At 46.1% G+C, this 13,865-nt stretch overlaps 1 protein-coding gene across 3 annotated transcripts in view; it reads left to right on the top strand.

Annotated features, from left to right (window-relative positions):
- LOC146194941 (monocarboxylate transporter 12-like) overlaps positions 1–13,865 on the top strand; it is an 89,209-nt gene that overhangs the window by 31,708 nt on the left and 43,636 nt on the right. For all 3 annotated transcript variants that reach the window (XM_084597592.1, XM_084597593.1, XM_084597594.1), the window contains one exon: positions 6,733–6,848. In XM_084597592.1, the coding sequence (XP_084453718.1) occupies positions 6,793–6,848 (56 nt within the window). In that variant the 5' untranslated portion in view covers positions 6,733–6,792. The remainder of the gene's footprint in view (positions 1–6,732; positions 6,849–13,865) is intronic.

Here is a 13,865-nt window from a genome sequence, read left to right as displayed (position 1 = left end):
TGAAACCTGCAACGCTTATTTTTCCGGACGGCGGACAGGGAGAATTTTTTTCGGGTCGGAGATTACAAACTGAGCAACGGTATGGGGATGGGGACAGGCGTCGGGATACATGGGTCCCACGAGGCTCGGACGAGGAGTCTGGAGGTGGGAAGGATCGTCGAGGTGGGCTTGGAATAAACCGGCGTTTATAATATGAAGTTGACGGCATGTCACCTTCGAAGGTGTCGTAACCACGGCGCTCGTTCTGAAGGCGGCGACGACAGAAGCTGGTTATATGTCCCCTAATGCCACAGTAATATCAAACTGGTCGAGAGGGGCGCCATGGTGCGTAATAGGTTGAGCCGTCGCCATTGCATTGATGTGAATGTAGAGTGGTGCCGGTCGGGGAAGGGGGGTAAAGGAGGAGGGGGGCGATGCAGCGAAGTGCGTGTAGGTCGGCGCTGGGCGGGTTGCAGCAGGGTTCGGATTCCATAAGGTGGGTGACGGTTGCTAACTCTTATGTTATCATGTTGAGGAGAAGGGCGTCATTAGAGGGTGCGGAAGAATGATCGTATCCATGTCGACAGACAGGCTGGAGGGCTTGGAGCTCGTCGCGAATGATGGCACGAATGAGTGGCCGCAGATCGAGGTCAGCAGAGGTCGGGCGAGTAGCAATGCTGGGCTGCAATCGGGAGGATTGCAGCTGGTCGAGGTGTTGGCAAGTCGTAATGACGGAATCCACAGTTGAATGATGCTGGGCCACTAGGGGGTTATAAGCCATAGTAATGATTCCTTTCAAGGCGTGGTTTACTCGTTCAGGTTCCGGCATGGTGGGACAAATACGCCGGCAAAGTGTAAGTATGGCCTCTATGTACTACGCATATGACTTATCGGGACCTTGAAGGCGGGAAGCGAGCTTGTTCTTCGCGATCTCAGTCTGAACTACAGGGCCGGCGAAGTATTGGCTGAACTGCTGTTTGAATGTGATCCAGTTAGCGGCGTGGGGCTCGCGATTAATAAACCAGTTTCTGGCGACCTCAAAGAGGTAGAAAAAACATTGAGAAATTTGAGAGCATCGTCCCACCGGTTGTAGGGACTGGAGCGTTCATACGTGTCGAGCCAGTCATCGACGTCTTCATCGCGACGACCAGTGAACAGCGGCGGGTAGCGTTGTCGTGCGAGCACTGTCGGAGGGGGTGGTGCAGTAGAGGTAGAGGGTCCGGCCGGTTTGTGGGTACTCTCGGTAGACATAAGGATGGTAGCAGTGGCCAAACGGCGACCGGAGCATAGCTTCAGCAAGAGGTAGAGCCCAAGGCAGCAAGGGGATCGAATTTCAACTCCATCACTTGTGAAAGAAGGATAGGTCGAGATTGCAAGGTTGTGACGGCAAGACCAGCGATGCCTTGTCTAGCGGTTTAATCCGACCACGAACCTAGGCGCGTACCGGAGCCGGCGCCGCGGGACGATGACGATGGCATGTACAAATGAAAAAAGAAGATTCGAAGGTTCAAAATATATTTATTGTAGCTATTTTTGTTGTAGCTGTCTATACAGCGCTAGGTTTTCAAGACGTCGGCGCGGCACCATGCCCCGTATTCTCTGTGCCACTTCGCGTCGTTACCTAGCAATTTTCATTTGGCATATAATGAGAGCTGGGCGAGAGTTGGAGATTGAAAGCAGAAGAAAAAGAAGAAGAAGAGGAAGAATCAAGAAAAAGTAGAAAAAATAATAAGAAGAAGAAGTGAAGGAAAAAAAGAAGATGAAGAAAAAGAAAAAGGATAACTCAGTAGTTGGTAGAGGTGAACCACAACAGCCATTTGGTAGGACATAAGGTCCATTCAAACGTTGTGACGACGGATGTTTAAATCCAGGTGTTTGCAGAAACATTCGCTGCTATACTGACAGCTCTCTATCACTACGATCAAGCCATTCCCCCCCCCCCCCCTATAATTTTTAACTAGAGCTTAGCAGAGATGTGGTGCATTCAAAGAAGTCCAGTAAACAAGTGCTGCAAAAAGCTTCACACGAAAAAAGAAAACAAGATAAAGTTCGCGGCCAAAGAATCTGAGTGTCGGCCTAGTGTCATTAACGGGGCTACGGAAATGACCGGTTATATTTCAAAATACTTCTTGAATTTATAATACTATACAGCGAAGCTCCTCATGAGCGCCAACACGTTAAACTTTATGCTCGTCTTTATCTAGTGACTCACCATATGCCTGATATATTATTGTTCAATAATAACTAATATGGGGTGTGCTTTTGTGGTCCGATTTACTATATTTTATTACAGCAGTCCCGCTTACTTTTCATCACGTTATTTGAAAAGTATGTTAACAGCATATACATATCGCTCTCAATTTCTTCGGCCTCACAGTAGTGCCTCGTTTTTTTGTAACAAATTGGCTTCAATATCATTTTCCCGCTTTTTTCGGACTCCACCCCTCATAATGTTCAGCCCTGTTAGAACCTTTTGCTCGCTTATCGTCGTCAGCATCCGCATCGTAAAAGATATGTTGCATCTTCCACTGCCTTTTTGCTGTGATAATTGCCCCTTTTCCCATGTGATGGTAACTGGCCAGCTGTGCTTTGCAAAACTCTTGGCTTCTTTGATTTACAAGAAAAAAACTCATCAAGTTTAACAAGCACTTTTCGAATTTAGGGATACGTTCGTTGGGATTCTAGGTAGCTACTTACTTTCCGCTGGGTACGAGAATTTAACGGCTATTTTAATTTCAAAGCATATCCTGTATAACAATCTCAGGAGTAGTGTAGACCAGAATTGTGGACAAAGGGCGTTTAAAAAGTGTGTCCGCATAAACTGAAAACATATAAAGAACCTTACCACGTCCAGATGTTGTGCATGCACCAGTACAAAAAGGTAATGTTTCCTAGGCACAGGTACAAGAGCTCTATACTGGCGCCGCCCACTGATTACGTCTCGTATATAACAGCACTCACCTCTCCCACTGTGCAGTGAGTAATGTCGTCCACTTGCAGTGAGCATCGTCGTCTTCATAAACATCCATCTGTGCCGCTAGTTTAATAATTCTGCTTCAGGATATCAGTAGTTGGGTAAGGAGCTAGTGCGCTCCACGGGCTGCGTTGAAGCTGCGAGATTCGACACGTCCCGGATATAGGCGGTGGCGGTGTTCTAGCGTGGCTCTCCGGTTCGGCGCGCTAGCGCGCCATCAGCAGCCGCTCCAAGCCTCCTGAAGATTTCCATTGCTTTTCTTGCGGTGCTTTGCTGTTCCTTTTCACATTCTGCCGCTGAACAGTGATGTCAGATCTTCAGCGTCGATGGCATCGCTTCGCCCCTTATTGCAAAAGAGAATGCAAATGGGAGACAGTAGAGCAGGCGTCGCTCTTCGCGTTGAGCTTTTGAGCTTAGGGAAGAGTTGGTGCACACGGCTATAGCTGGACAAATATATGCGTAGCCTAGGTTGTGCGGAGAACGTTACGAGTGCGGTGTAAAATGTGTGCGTGAACTAAGAGTACATTTTGCCTTCTGCGGAAAGGACAGCCAGCTCTGGCCTCTACACAGCCGCATAATCTGCAAACAAATTATCTATTATCAGCTAAAGATATGATAGTTCTTGTCGATGTAAAATTGACATAGAAGACACTACGTCAGCCCGCCTATATATACAACTTGTACCTTCACTGAGATTACGCAAATCCACAGCCGCACATCTGCCGTCTTTACAACATTTCATGAAAACCAAGGTGTGGTTTCCCACGCCATTCCACGATTAGCTACTGACACCCCGTGGTCGGAATATCTTAGCGAGATAACAGTTTGGTGCGACTTGGCCTACTCTGCACTGCATAGATCCACGTTAATGAAAAGTTCTCTAGCCGGATGACCATGGTTTATTATACTACGGCATCTACGAGCATGCTCTAGTCAGTGCTAGTGTTCGAAGGTTCATTCAACGCTGAACTAAACTGTTTCTTCCCCAGTATTATATTGTTCATGCTACGAAGACTACGAAGCGGGCAGTGGCGCGGGGCGGAGAGCTCGCGCTAGGCCCGCTGGCCATTAAAGCATATTTCATCATCATGTCATCACATCGTTCTGTATCTGTTGTGTCGTCGTGTTCCATCGGTTGCCCTATGCCACCACGCAACGATATTAAACATCTTCCTAATCCATTCGCTGCAGTGAAACTGCGTTTTGAATGTTATTTCTGGGAAAACACTTGAAATGACAGTTCTCCATTACTGTTCACCGAAGTCGATCGAAGAACGTGGTATATTTGCTGCATTATAGAGTCTAGAGAGAGAGAGAGAGAAAACTTTTAATGACCATAATAATCAGTAAGAATTCGCAGGAGCTGGGTGGTCGATGCCCCTATTCCAGGGCTCCGCTGGCAGCAGCTGACTTGCGGACTAGCTGGATAATCCAGGCTTGCTGGTCGAGGTTGTCGCTGGTCAGGGCCGCCTCCCACTGCTCGTGTGTCGGGCATGACACTAGTAACGTTGGGTCAGGTTTGTCCTGGCATTCCCAAGAGATGTGATAGAGTGTAGGGCTTGCACCGCACCAAGGACAGTAACCGTGTATTTTGTTGGGCTTATCTTATTTAAAATGTGAAGAATAGAAAATGTGTTTGTTTGTTTTTTTCTCCAGTCTATAGCGTCCGAGGAAGGAAGTTGTTTGTGTGGTGGTGAGAAAATTCTTCTTTCTAACCGTAGGTGTTCCAGCCTGTCGCCGTAGGGTCCTAGGAGAGGGGTGGGGTAGGGATGGGGATCCGCCCGGTTTGTGAGAGCTCGGGCTAGATCATTCGCTACCTCATTTCCTTCTAGGCCTTCGGGTCCAAGTGTCCATGTAATTGTGTGCGTCTGGGAGATGGAACGTAATATTTCACACGCTCTTCTGTTAGGTTTTCAGGCCAGGTAGTCCCTGCAGGCTGGTTGGGAGTCCGTCACTACGTGTGTCGACTTCTTTTGGTGGTCTTGTGTTTTTATGGTGACGGCTATTGCCAGTGATTCCGCTTCCGCAGGATCCTTGGCATAGATCGAAGCCTGAATAATTGGCCTCTTCTCGTGGTCAACTGCAGCTATTGTGAACTTGCCAGGCTCGCCGTAAGCCCCTATGTCCACGTAGACAACTTCCGCGTCTTTAGACAATTGTTTTTCCAATGATTTTACTCTGGCTTTCCTTCGACCCTTCTGTAACTCATGGTGCATGTGCTTGGGTATCGGGTTCACATAGATGTTGTTTCTTGTGGATGTCGGAATTTGTGATTTGATCTCAGAAGTTCTTAGTGCCTGCCATAGCCCTAGTTTTGACAGGATTTCCCTACCCGCCTGCGTTGTTGATAGGCGTTGTTTCTGACTCTCTAGAACCGCCTCCTTGAGCTCCTCGAAGTTGTTGTGCACTCCGTGTGCCCAAAGACCTTCCGTTGATGTTGTTGACGGGAGGTTTAGGGCCGTTTTATAGGCTCCTCTTATGATAGTGTCAATGGCCCTTTTATCAGTGATCCTAATTTCGTGATATGGGAGCCTGTAGGTAATCCTGCTAACGACTAGGGCTTGTACAAGACGGAGGGTGTCTTCCTCCCTCATCCCTTTCCGGTGCCAGGTCACCCTTCTAATCATTCTGGAAATTTGGTTGACTGTGGTTTTAGTGTTTTGACTGTATAATCCACTCTCAAATTGCTTTGCAACCACAGCCCCAAAACTCTCATCTTGTCCTTCTATTGAATTGTCTGGTCTCCTAGAGAGAGCTGAATTTCTCCTGGGAACTTGTAGTTTCTTCTGTGTAGCCTGATAAGTTCGGATTTTTCTGGGGAGCATTGAAGACCGCTCTCCCTGGCAAATTCCTCTACTAGTTCTATAGCGGCTTGCAGAGCTTCTTTTTGCGCCAAGGATCCCTGAGTAGCCCAGATGGTGATGTCGTCCGCGTATAAAGTGAAGCCAATAGTTTTCCAAAAAGAATGTGTGAGGAGAGCGACAATTTGTACTTCGAGATTTTGAAGTCGCGCATCGGTCGATTGCACAGGTAATTATTTATGCTTAGAGAAAGGTACCTACTCCGAAACAGTCTGTTATCAGTAAATTAAGTAGCTGCTGTTATATATGTAGTTGCTCATGCCCGTAAGTTGGCACTGACTGGAGACAAAGAAGACAGTGAAGTAAAACGCAGTGCGAACCATTTGTTAGCCATGCTAGCTAGTCGCCTTGTTGTAGGAAAGAGTGTTAAATCATTGGTGACAAAAAATTGCATCAGAAAGAAAATGCTTCTATTTTGTACTCCTCTTCATCTTTTCAAAACTAAAGAAGGACTCAATCGGCAACTGTTAAAGGCACAGAATCATATTTAAAAGCAAAACACACATTCCTACAAGGTGCACACTCCGTCCTCGCAAGGTTTAGCAAGCATGAACACACGTAACAAAAGACGTAACAAAAGACGCCATATGGCATTTATCGTGTGTGACTACCTCCAAACATAAATCGGTCTATTACAATTTAAAACGTGAAACAATTCAACGGGCGGTATCTTATTTTAATGGATAACCACGTTTTCCCTTGAATGGAACCTTAGGCTCACGCTCTTCATGAGCTTTCTGTATTTTATTTTGTTCTGAATGCTGGTGCCTATAACGTGATTTTTTTATTTATGCTTGTTGCTACCTGTTTATTATTGCAATGGCAAACCCCGCATCAACATTATTTGCACTCTATTATTTTGAAATATTGCTTTCATAATTCTAATTGCCTTTTGTGTTATTTTCTTCCCCACGCCAGCTGCCCAGGTGTGCGTGTATGCATGCATCTTTGGCAAGACGACAGTGACGATTGAGAGAAATGGACCATGTAGACAAGAGGGATATACTTTCTACAGGAATTCTCAGGATTGTAAAGTAGGTATATATTTAAAATTAGCATTTATGTCTATATCTCAGCTCCTCTCACATAGAATTAGTATCAGGGGCAAAATCGAGAACAAACGCGGTGCGGGGTGGACTCTTGTAGGCACTGACCTAAGCAAATATACCTGACAGGTTCAGGTTGCTGAACATACAACCTGGTGCTAACGAAATCCTGTTTTGAACTACAACAGCGAAACCCTTGGAATACTCACAAATGTCAGATTTGAACGCAGTTTCCTATATTGCAAAATACCTGGCATCTTTGGCCCCAGTGCCATGGGCGAGAGCCATGCATCCCTTTTCTCAGCGGTACAGTCACCACAGTTCTCTCTGTTGAGCAGAGTCAAATAGCGTAGAAATATTAGGACGGAATGTAGTGATAGCTCTAAAGCTGCCGATTAAAAGCGAGAGCAAAGTCAAACCAGAGAAGTGTAGGCAAATTAACGACAGCATAATCAAGGGCACTACTTCCGGATTTTCGGTGCCGTAATGTGTAGCGATGCGTTTTTAACGCTAAACCTATAATTGTGATGCACATATTGTAGGTTTTTCTACCTCTCTTTTTATCTCTGTATGTTTTACCATGCAAAACAATTTTAAGGGTCTCTGGAGTATGTCTTTGAAGAGCAGGATATTATGGAGTTAAGAAGCCATTCGTGATCCCTATGCTGGCATTCCCCAGATTCTCTGGCTAGACTATGTCCTGATGACCACGGGCGACTTGCCAACTCCCGGTGCCACGAGGCTTAAAACACCCGAAGCCACCGACGCTCCGTGGCAATATTTAGTACGAAATAAGAAAACGAGAAACTATCTTTGAAGCATTTGGTCGTGAATTATATCACCGTGCACTCTCCATCTAGGTGCGATGTGACAGTAATCTACCCTTTTATTACCATTGCATTTCGGTTAGACCCACTGCCCCTCGGCTAAACATCGTCATTACGGATTAGTTAAAGCGGGCGTTACACATACATAACTCATGTTTGCTTAAAGAAAGAATAAATCACTGTCCATCTCACGAGCATGGTTGTGACAGGTATTAGTTCAAAACGGAAGTGGCAGGGCACTGATTCCCCGGCAGTATCCCGAAATAGGCCTATTTTAAATTTTTTGTTTGCGTTTTCTAATAATATATGCCGGTCTCTGTGACGTCACCAAATATGTAGAAGTTACGTGCTTTAATCACATACGTTCCGATGATGAGCAGGGTAAAAAGCAGCCTTCAAAATGAATATCGATGCTAGTTTTTAGCAGAAGTTGCCGCAAGGTAAGATAACAGGCACCAAAAGGCATAAAGAGCAGGAAGCGAGAAGACAGCCACACATTATCTACATCTGCGAAATACCGAGGCAAACTAGGCCAACTATTGATTTGGCACGTTATATTAGGTTTCGGTACAATTAACCTCTCCAATTTTTTTCGACATCGTACTGTTAAGCAGACGTATTAGAATGGCTCTTGATTACCCCTTCGTTGAGACCGTGGCGATATCGCACAGTGCCAATCAAGCCAAGTATCAATCGCGTCTCCATCCACAGGAGTCAATTGCAAAAGTGAACCCCAGATCCCCCATACTTGGGTTTCTATATTTCTGGTAAACCAAAACATCGCCACTGCCAGATATAATGTGTTTGATTAAGTGAGATTGTAGTGACCCCTTGGAGATCACGCGACTGTCATGGACCTGTCGCAGAGCACAGCTCTTAAAATTCAATAATTCAAGCTTCGTTGGTCAACCTGTGGGTAATAGGCTACACCTGAAACACCAAGGGGCCGGAGATATAGCGACTAATTCGGGAAGGAAACTGATGCGAATGCACAATGAAAATGCAGCTGAATACTTGAAAGCAGCGGCATTTCATTTTTTTAGACTCTTGAGTGGCCTCTGAGATTCCATTCACATGGTCCTCGGTAGTGAATGACAATAGTAATAGGAACTCAATAGTGAATAAAAGTAAATTACTGACAGCATGGTTGCCAATTCTAAATGGAACATTAATTGAAAAGTGTGCAAGGAATTTACACGATAGCTACGGCTCCTTCCACCGAAATGCCGTCGCAGTTGATGGCTCTAGGGGAAAACGTCAAGTGGTTGAAAGGGATATATGTATGCGCCTTATAGATTAAGGCACGTCAGTTACAGAGTACCACTTGTTCGGACTATGAGCCAGAAATGCTTTCGTTTTTATTTCCCAGCGTTTTTAACGAACATACACTTACCATGGAAATTATTCAGAAAAGTGCTTCCCAGAACGCCTTCAAGAAGGCTATAGCTTACCTTCTTTCTTCTCCGAGTCATTAAATGGTTGTTTCATGCAGAATTTCCTTGTCCTTGATATTCTGTTAACTGCGTCCAATTTCTCATATTTCTTATTCTAATATTCCTTGTAAATATTCAATGTATAATTATGTCGCTGCAAAAGTGTGAACGTTTTTTTGCAGAAGTATGCTTCTCTGTGTAGTGAGAACGTATGATGGTCTTGCTTCTGCTGCTTGCTGTGAGCATTATGTCGGGTGTTCGGCCTCGTCAGGCAAAGTTCATATGCCTTTCGCCCTTTGTATCCATAACTTTGTCTAAATAAAATAAAATCAAATATGAAGCCAATATCACAGGACTTCCCACCAGAATTTCAAATATCCCCCATTCAAGTAGAACTAACAAGTTCACGGAAAGCCCCAATGAGTTGAAAACTGTCCAGGATGTTCCTTTCTGGGGTGTTTCAGAAAATGGAATACATCATTAAAATACAACAGTTTATGTTGTTCTTCGAACCTCCCTGTCTGCATGCCTGGCAACCACGCAACGCCTACGCCACGATGCGTAATGAGTGATAGATTGGTATTAGTGAATTTGTGTCGTGCGTATGGTTTGCTATAGCGTATTGGCGATATGTATTGAATTTACAGTATTAATAACTTTGAAGTTTTTAAATAAAAAAGCACTAGTTCTCTTACTGAAAGACGATGTTACAGACGCTATCGCGACTAGTCATAACACGAGACTTAAGTTTCCTTCTAGTTTTTTCATTTGGAAAATATATTGAAGCTAACATTTTAACTTTGCACGATAGCGTCCATTCACATTTTTGTACCGAAACAACCTTCGAATACCACCCCTTAACAGCCTGATTTGATAGACGCGTTACGGCAGCGTCGCTGAGTCTCTAGTCGGGCTGCGAAATTTGTAGCAACCACGACAGACTGACCACAACACATTCGTGAACTGTTTTAAAGGCAAGCTTATCCGCATCACAGCCATAGCCTCCGCTCCCACTTGCTTCTGCCGTAGAGTCTGGGTGTCAAGCCACTGATTTAGTTTCGAATACGGGGAAAGTTTTAAAATGAAAATACTTCTTGGCTCAGGAGTGGCGTGCGGAGAAAGTGACTGTGCTCGAATGTGCGACAGAAAGGCAAATCCGAACTCAATCGAACATAATCGTCACTACATGCCAAAGAAGACGATATGTATACCGAAACCAATAATGATTGCTTGGCTAAACTGCCGGAATGACATTGCGCTATGACTATCCGCATTAGTCGTAGCAAGAATTTAAGTCATAGCCAAAAAGCAATCCAGAATTCACATTATTGGCTACAATGCCTAAATGATATTGCATAATTACTTGTAATATTATTCATTTTTATATTAGTATAATAATATTTTATATTAGCTTGTTGGCTTTGACATGACCGCGCCTGTATCTTTTTTAGTGTGTTTTGGTAATAAACTGTTGTTATTATTAATATTATTATTATTAGGCTTTTCAAACAAATCCGTGTCCATAATATTTACCGCTTTTGGTGTGCACGTTTGCTGTTTAAAGTGGCACTTGCAACTCTAACTGTGACGAGGTTGACAAGGTACGGCAAACGTTTTTATGAATTTTCAAATATTTTTGTCCTTGCGCAACTTCCTGCTCTCGCTCCACACGCTGTACCTCATAGCATTTTCATTCTACTCTATACCATCGTGTCAGGGCAAATATAATTGTCCTGTACAAAGTCCTTTATGGCCATATTCTGTGCCCTCAGCTCATACAAAAGATCCTACGGTGAGCCCTGAAAAAAAAGTGAGGTAATTCAGGCTGTTTCAAATTTCTTCACTTCAGCTCTCCCAATCCCATCTGGGAAGAAAGCAGAGGTTGTTTAAATATCTTTGCCCTCACCTTGACAACTTCTGAAACTTGTTCCTTTCGTTTATATAGGATGTTCGTAGCGTTGTACTCCAAAAAGTAATTTATCGCACATAAGTTTCATTTTCTAGCCTATATATTCTACTTACTACAGTATTGCTTTTTCTTCTAATTTAAGGCTCTCTGTATCCTTTACTGTTTTTACCCGTTTAATATTTATACTTTAACTTTAAAAATTTATATCTGAAAATGATGGTCCTGCGTTCGGTTGTACTTTTTTATTGTTTTTCATTGTATTTGTATCTTCTGTTTTATGCTCTACACATTTGTTGCGCCTGGAATGGTTACTTTCTGTATACTTTGGTATTACAATTATTAATGACTACCCCGCCAGGGTGGCGCAGTGGTTACGGCACTCGACTATTGTTCCCAAGGACGCGGGATCGCATCCCGGCCTCGGCGGCTGCTTGTCGATGGAGGCGAAAAGCAAGGCATCCGTGTGTTGTGCGTTGTCAGTGCACGTTAAAGAACCCTAGGTGGCCTAAATTTCCGGAGTCCTCCACTACAGCGTCTCTCATAGCCTGAAATGCTTTGGGACTTTAAACCCCACAAACCACAATTGTTAATGATGTACTGTGATAGCACTTCAGCCATCGACATGCACCTGTGCGTTGTGCGACGAAGACGAAGTACGCTGGGCTCGCCGTTGCAAGGTCCTGTCCTCACAGCTCTCCATCTGAGCGTCAATAGACGCCCTATTACAATTGGCGGAGGTGCCGGGTACGGTCCCACCCAAACTGGAACTGCGAAGCCGTACACTACCCTCTACGACCGCCATGCAAGACGAGTCCACTTCGACGCTGCAGGCCGTTCCACCCACAATCATGTGTGCTGGCGTCGTGCGCCAGCGTGACCCTTGCCTGTTCAGCGGCACGGCCGATCAAGATGTCGACGACTGGTTGTCATCGTATGAAAGAGTAAGCAGCTACAACAAGTGGGATGACTCATACAAGCTCAGTAACGTCATATTCTATCTGACGGACGTGGCGAACCTCTGGTTTCGCAACCATGAGGCTGACCTGTCATCTTGGTAGACATTTAAAAAGAATTTCGCGGAAGTGTTCGGCCGCCCGGCAGTGCGTAAGCTTCGTGCCGAACAACGTTTACACGATCGTGTTCAGCGCGCTGATGAGACCTTTACCAGCTACATAGAAGACGTCGTTGATCTCTTCAAACGTAGTCGACCCGGCCATGCCGGAAGCAAACAAAATCCGCTATATCCTCGAGGGCATTTCTGAGGACGCCTTCCAGATGCTGGTAGCGAAAGATCCCACCAGCGTTAGTGAACTCGTGAAGCTTTGCCAGAGCTACGACGAGCTCCGCAAGCGGCGCGCTTCTAGGCGCCGCTCCAGTGTGTGCGACGACGGCGTATCCGCATTAGCCCTGGGTGGTTCGCCAACTTCTGAAGGGAGCCCGCTGAATCAAAAGATTAAAGATTTTATTCGTGAAGAGGTCGCACGTCAGATCTCACTCCTTCCCCATTTTCAAGACTCGGGCCGCCTCGATCCTGAACTGGCTCCGTCTTTGGCCCCTGCTATACGCCGTGTCGTGCAAGAACACGTCGCTGATGTCTTGCCGTCCAACCCCGTGGTGCCGCCTGTGACGGCACCTCTCACGTATGCCCAAGTAACGGCTAGGCCACCACGTTCGCCCACGTCTGGCTCCTATGTGCAGGTCCCTGCCTACCGTTCACCGCCGCATGCTGAGCCTTCGTTTCAAGCCCCACCCTCAAGGTTCCGCCCACATCCTATGAAACCTTGGCGTACTACGGACAACCTTCCGATTTGCTATGCCTGCGGTCGGCCGGGCCATGTTGCGCGCCTTTGTCGCCAGCGCCTCCAACCTTCACAGCCTGACATTCGACTTTACCCGTACGATACCGACTCACGCTCGCAAATGATTCCGCCCGGTTCTCAATTTGTCCCACAAGATCGCCAAACCTATACCACTCGTCGATCACATTCTCCTCGGCGCCGATCTCTTTCTTCAATGCTGCGACGTTCTACCAGCACCGTTGAGGGAAACTAACAGTCGCAGTTCCGGGGGCAAGAACTGCGCTTGTTTCGAATTCCTTAAGTCCTCCATGTCGTCCCGCTAATGTTATCAAAGTTTCTGTAGAAGGCGCCACAGTTCTCGCTCTCGTCGATACCGGTGCAGCCGTCTCCGTCATCAGTGAAGCGCTCTGCCGTCGAATTCGCAAAGTGACCACTCCGATTTCCGACTTTTCGCTCCGCACCGCCTCATCACAGCACATTCACCCCTCCGCATCATGCACAGCCCGTGTGCTCATTCAAGACGTCTTGTACCCCATCGAGTTTATTGTTCTGCCGAACTGCTCGCATGATATCATCCTCGGATACGATTTTCTATCGACTCATCAAGCCGTTATTGACTGTGCTCGTGCGCAAATTGCCTTCGCCCCCCTCTGTGATGCCCCCTTCTGTGATAACCCTCCCCGCACTGCAAAACTTCTCGTCGCCCATGACACCGACATTCCTCCGTTCTCTGCTGCCCTCGTACCATGGTACGGAGTTACCCACTCACAAGACAGTGCACTGTCTTGTGAGTGGGTAACTCCTTTGACTGCGATTTTTACACCTTCCGAAGCCACCTCCCGTCATCCCTGCCTTCTTTTTCCGTTCGCAGTTCTCGAAATTCAAGACGGCAAGAGTGCACTTTACGCCTCGAACCCATTTTCTTGCCCAGCAGTCCTGCTCCGTGGCGAATGCATTGGACGTCTTGAAGAGCTTGATCCCAGTCATATCACCACTCTTGCTGACTCAACCCCCTCCTTAGACGTTAGTCTGTGCTC

Source organism: Amblyomma maculatum, chromosome 3 (assembly GCF_055883805.1).
Source record: "Amblyomma maculatum isolate TAMU_Amacu chromosome 3, ASM5588380v1, whole genome shotgun sequence".
Taxonomy (NCBI): Eukaryota; Metazoa; Arthropoda; class Arachnida; order Ixodida; family Ixodidae; genus Amblyomma; species Amblyomma maculatum.
Note: the sequence above shows the minus strand (reverse complement) of the source record. Positions and strands in the feature narration are given on the sequence as shown.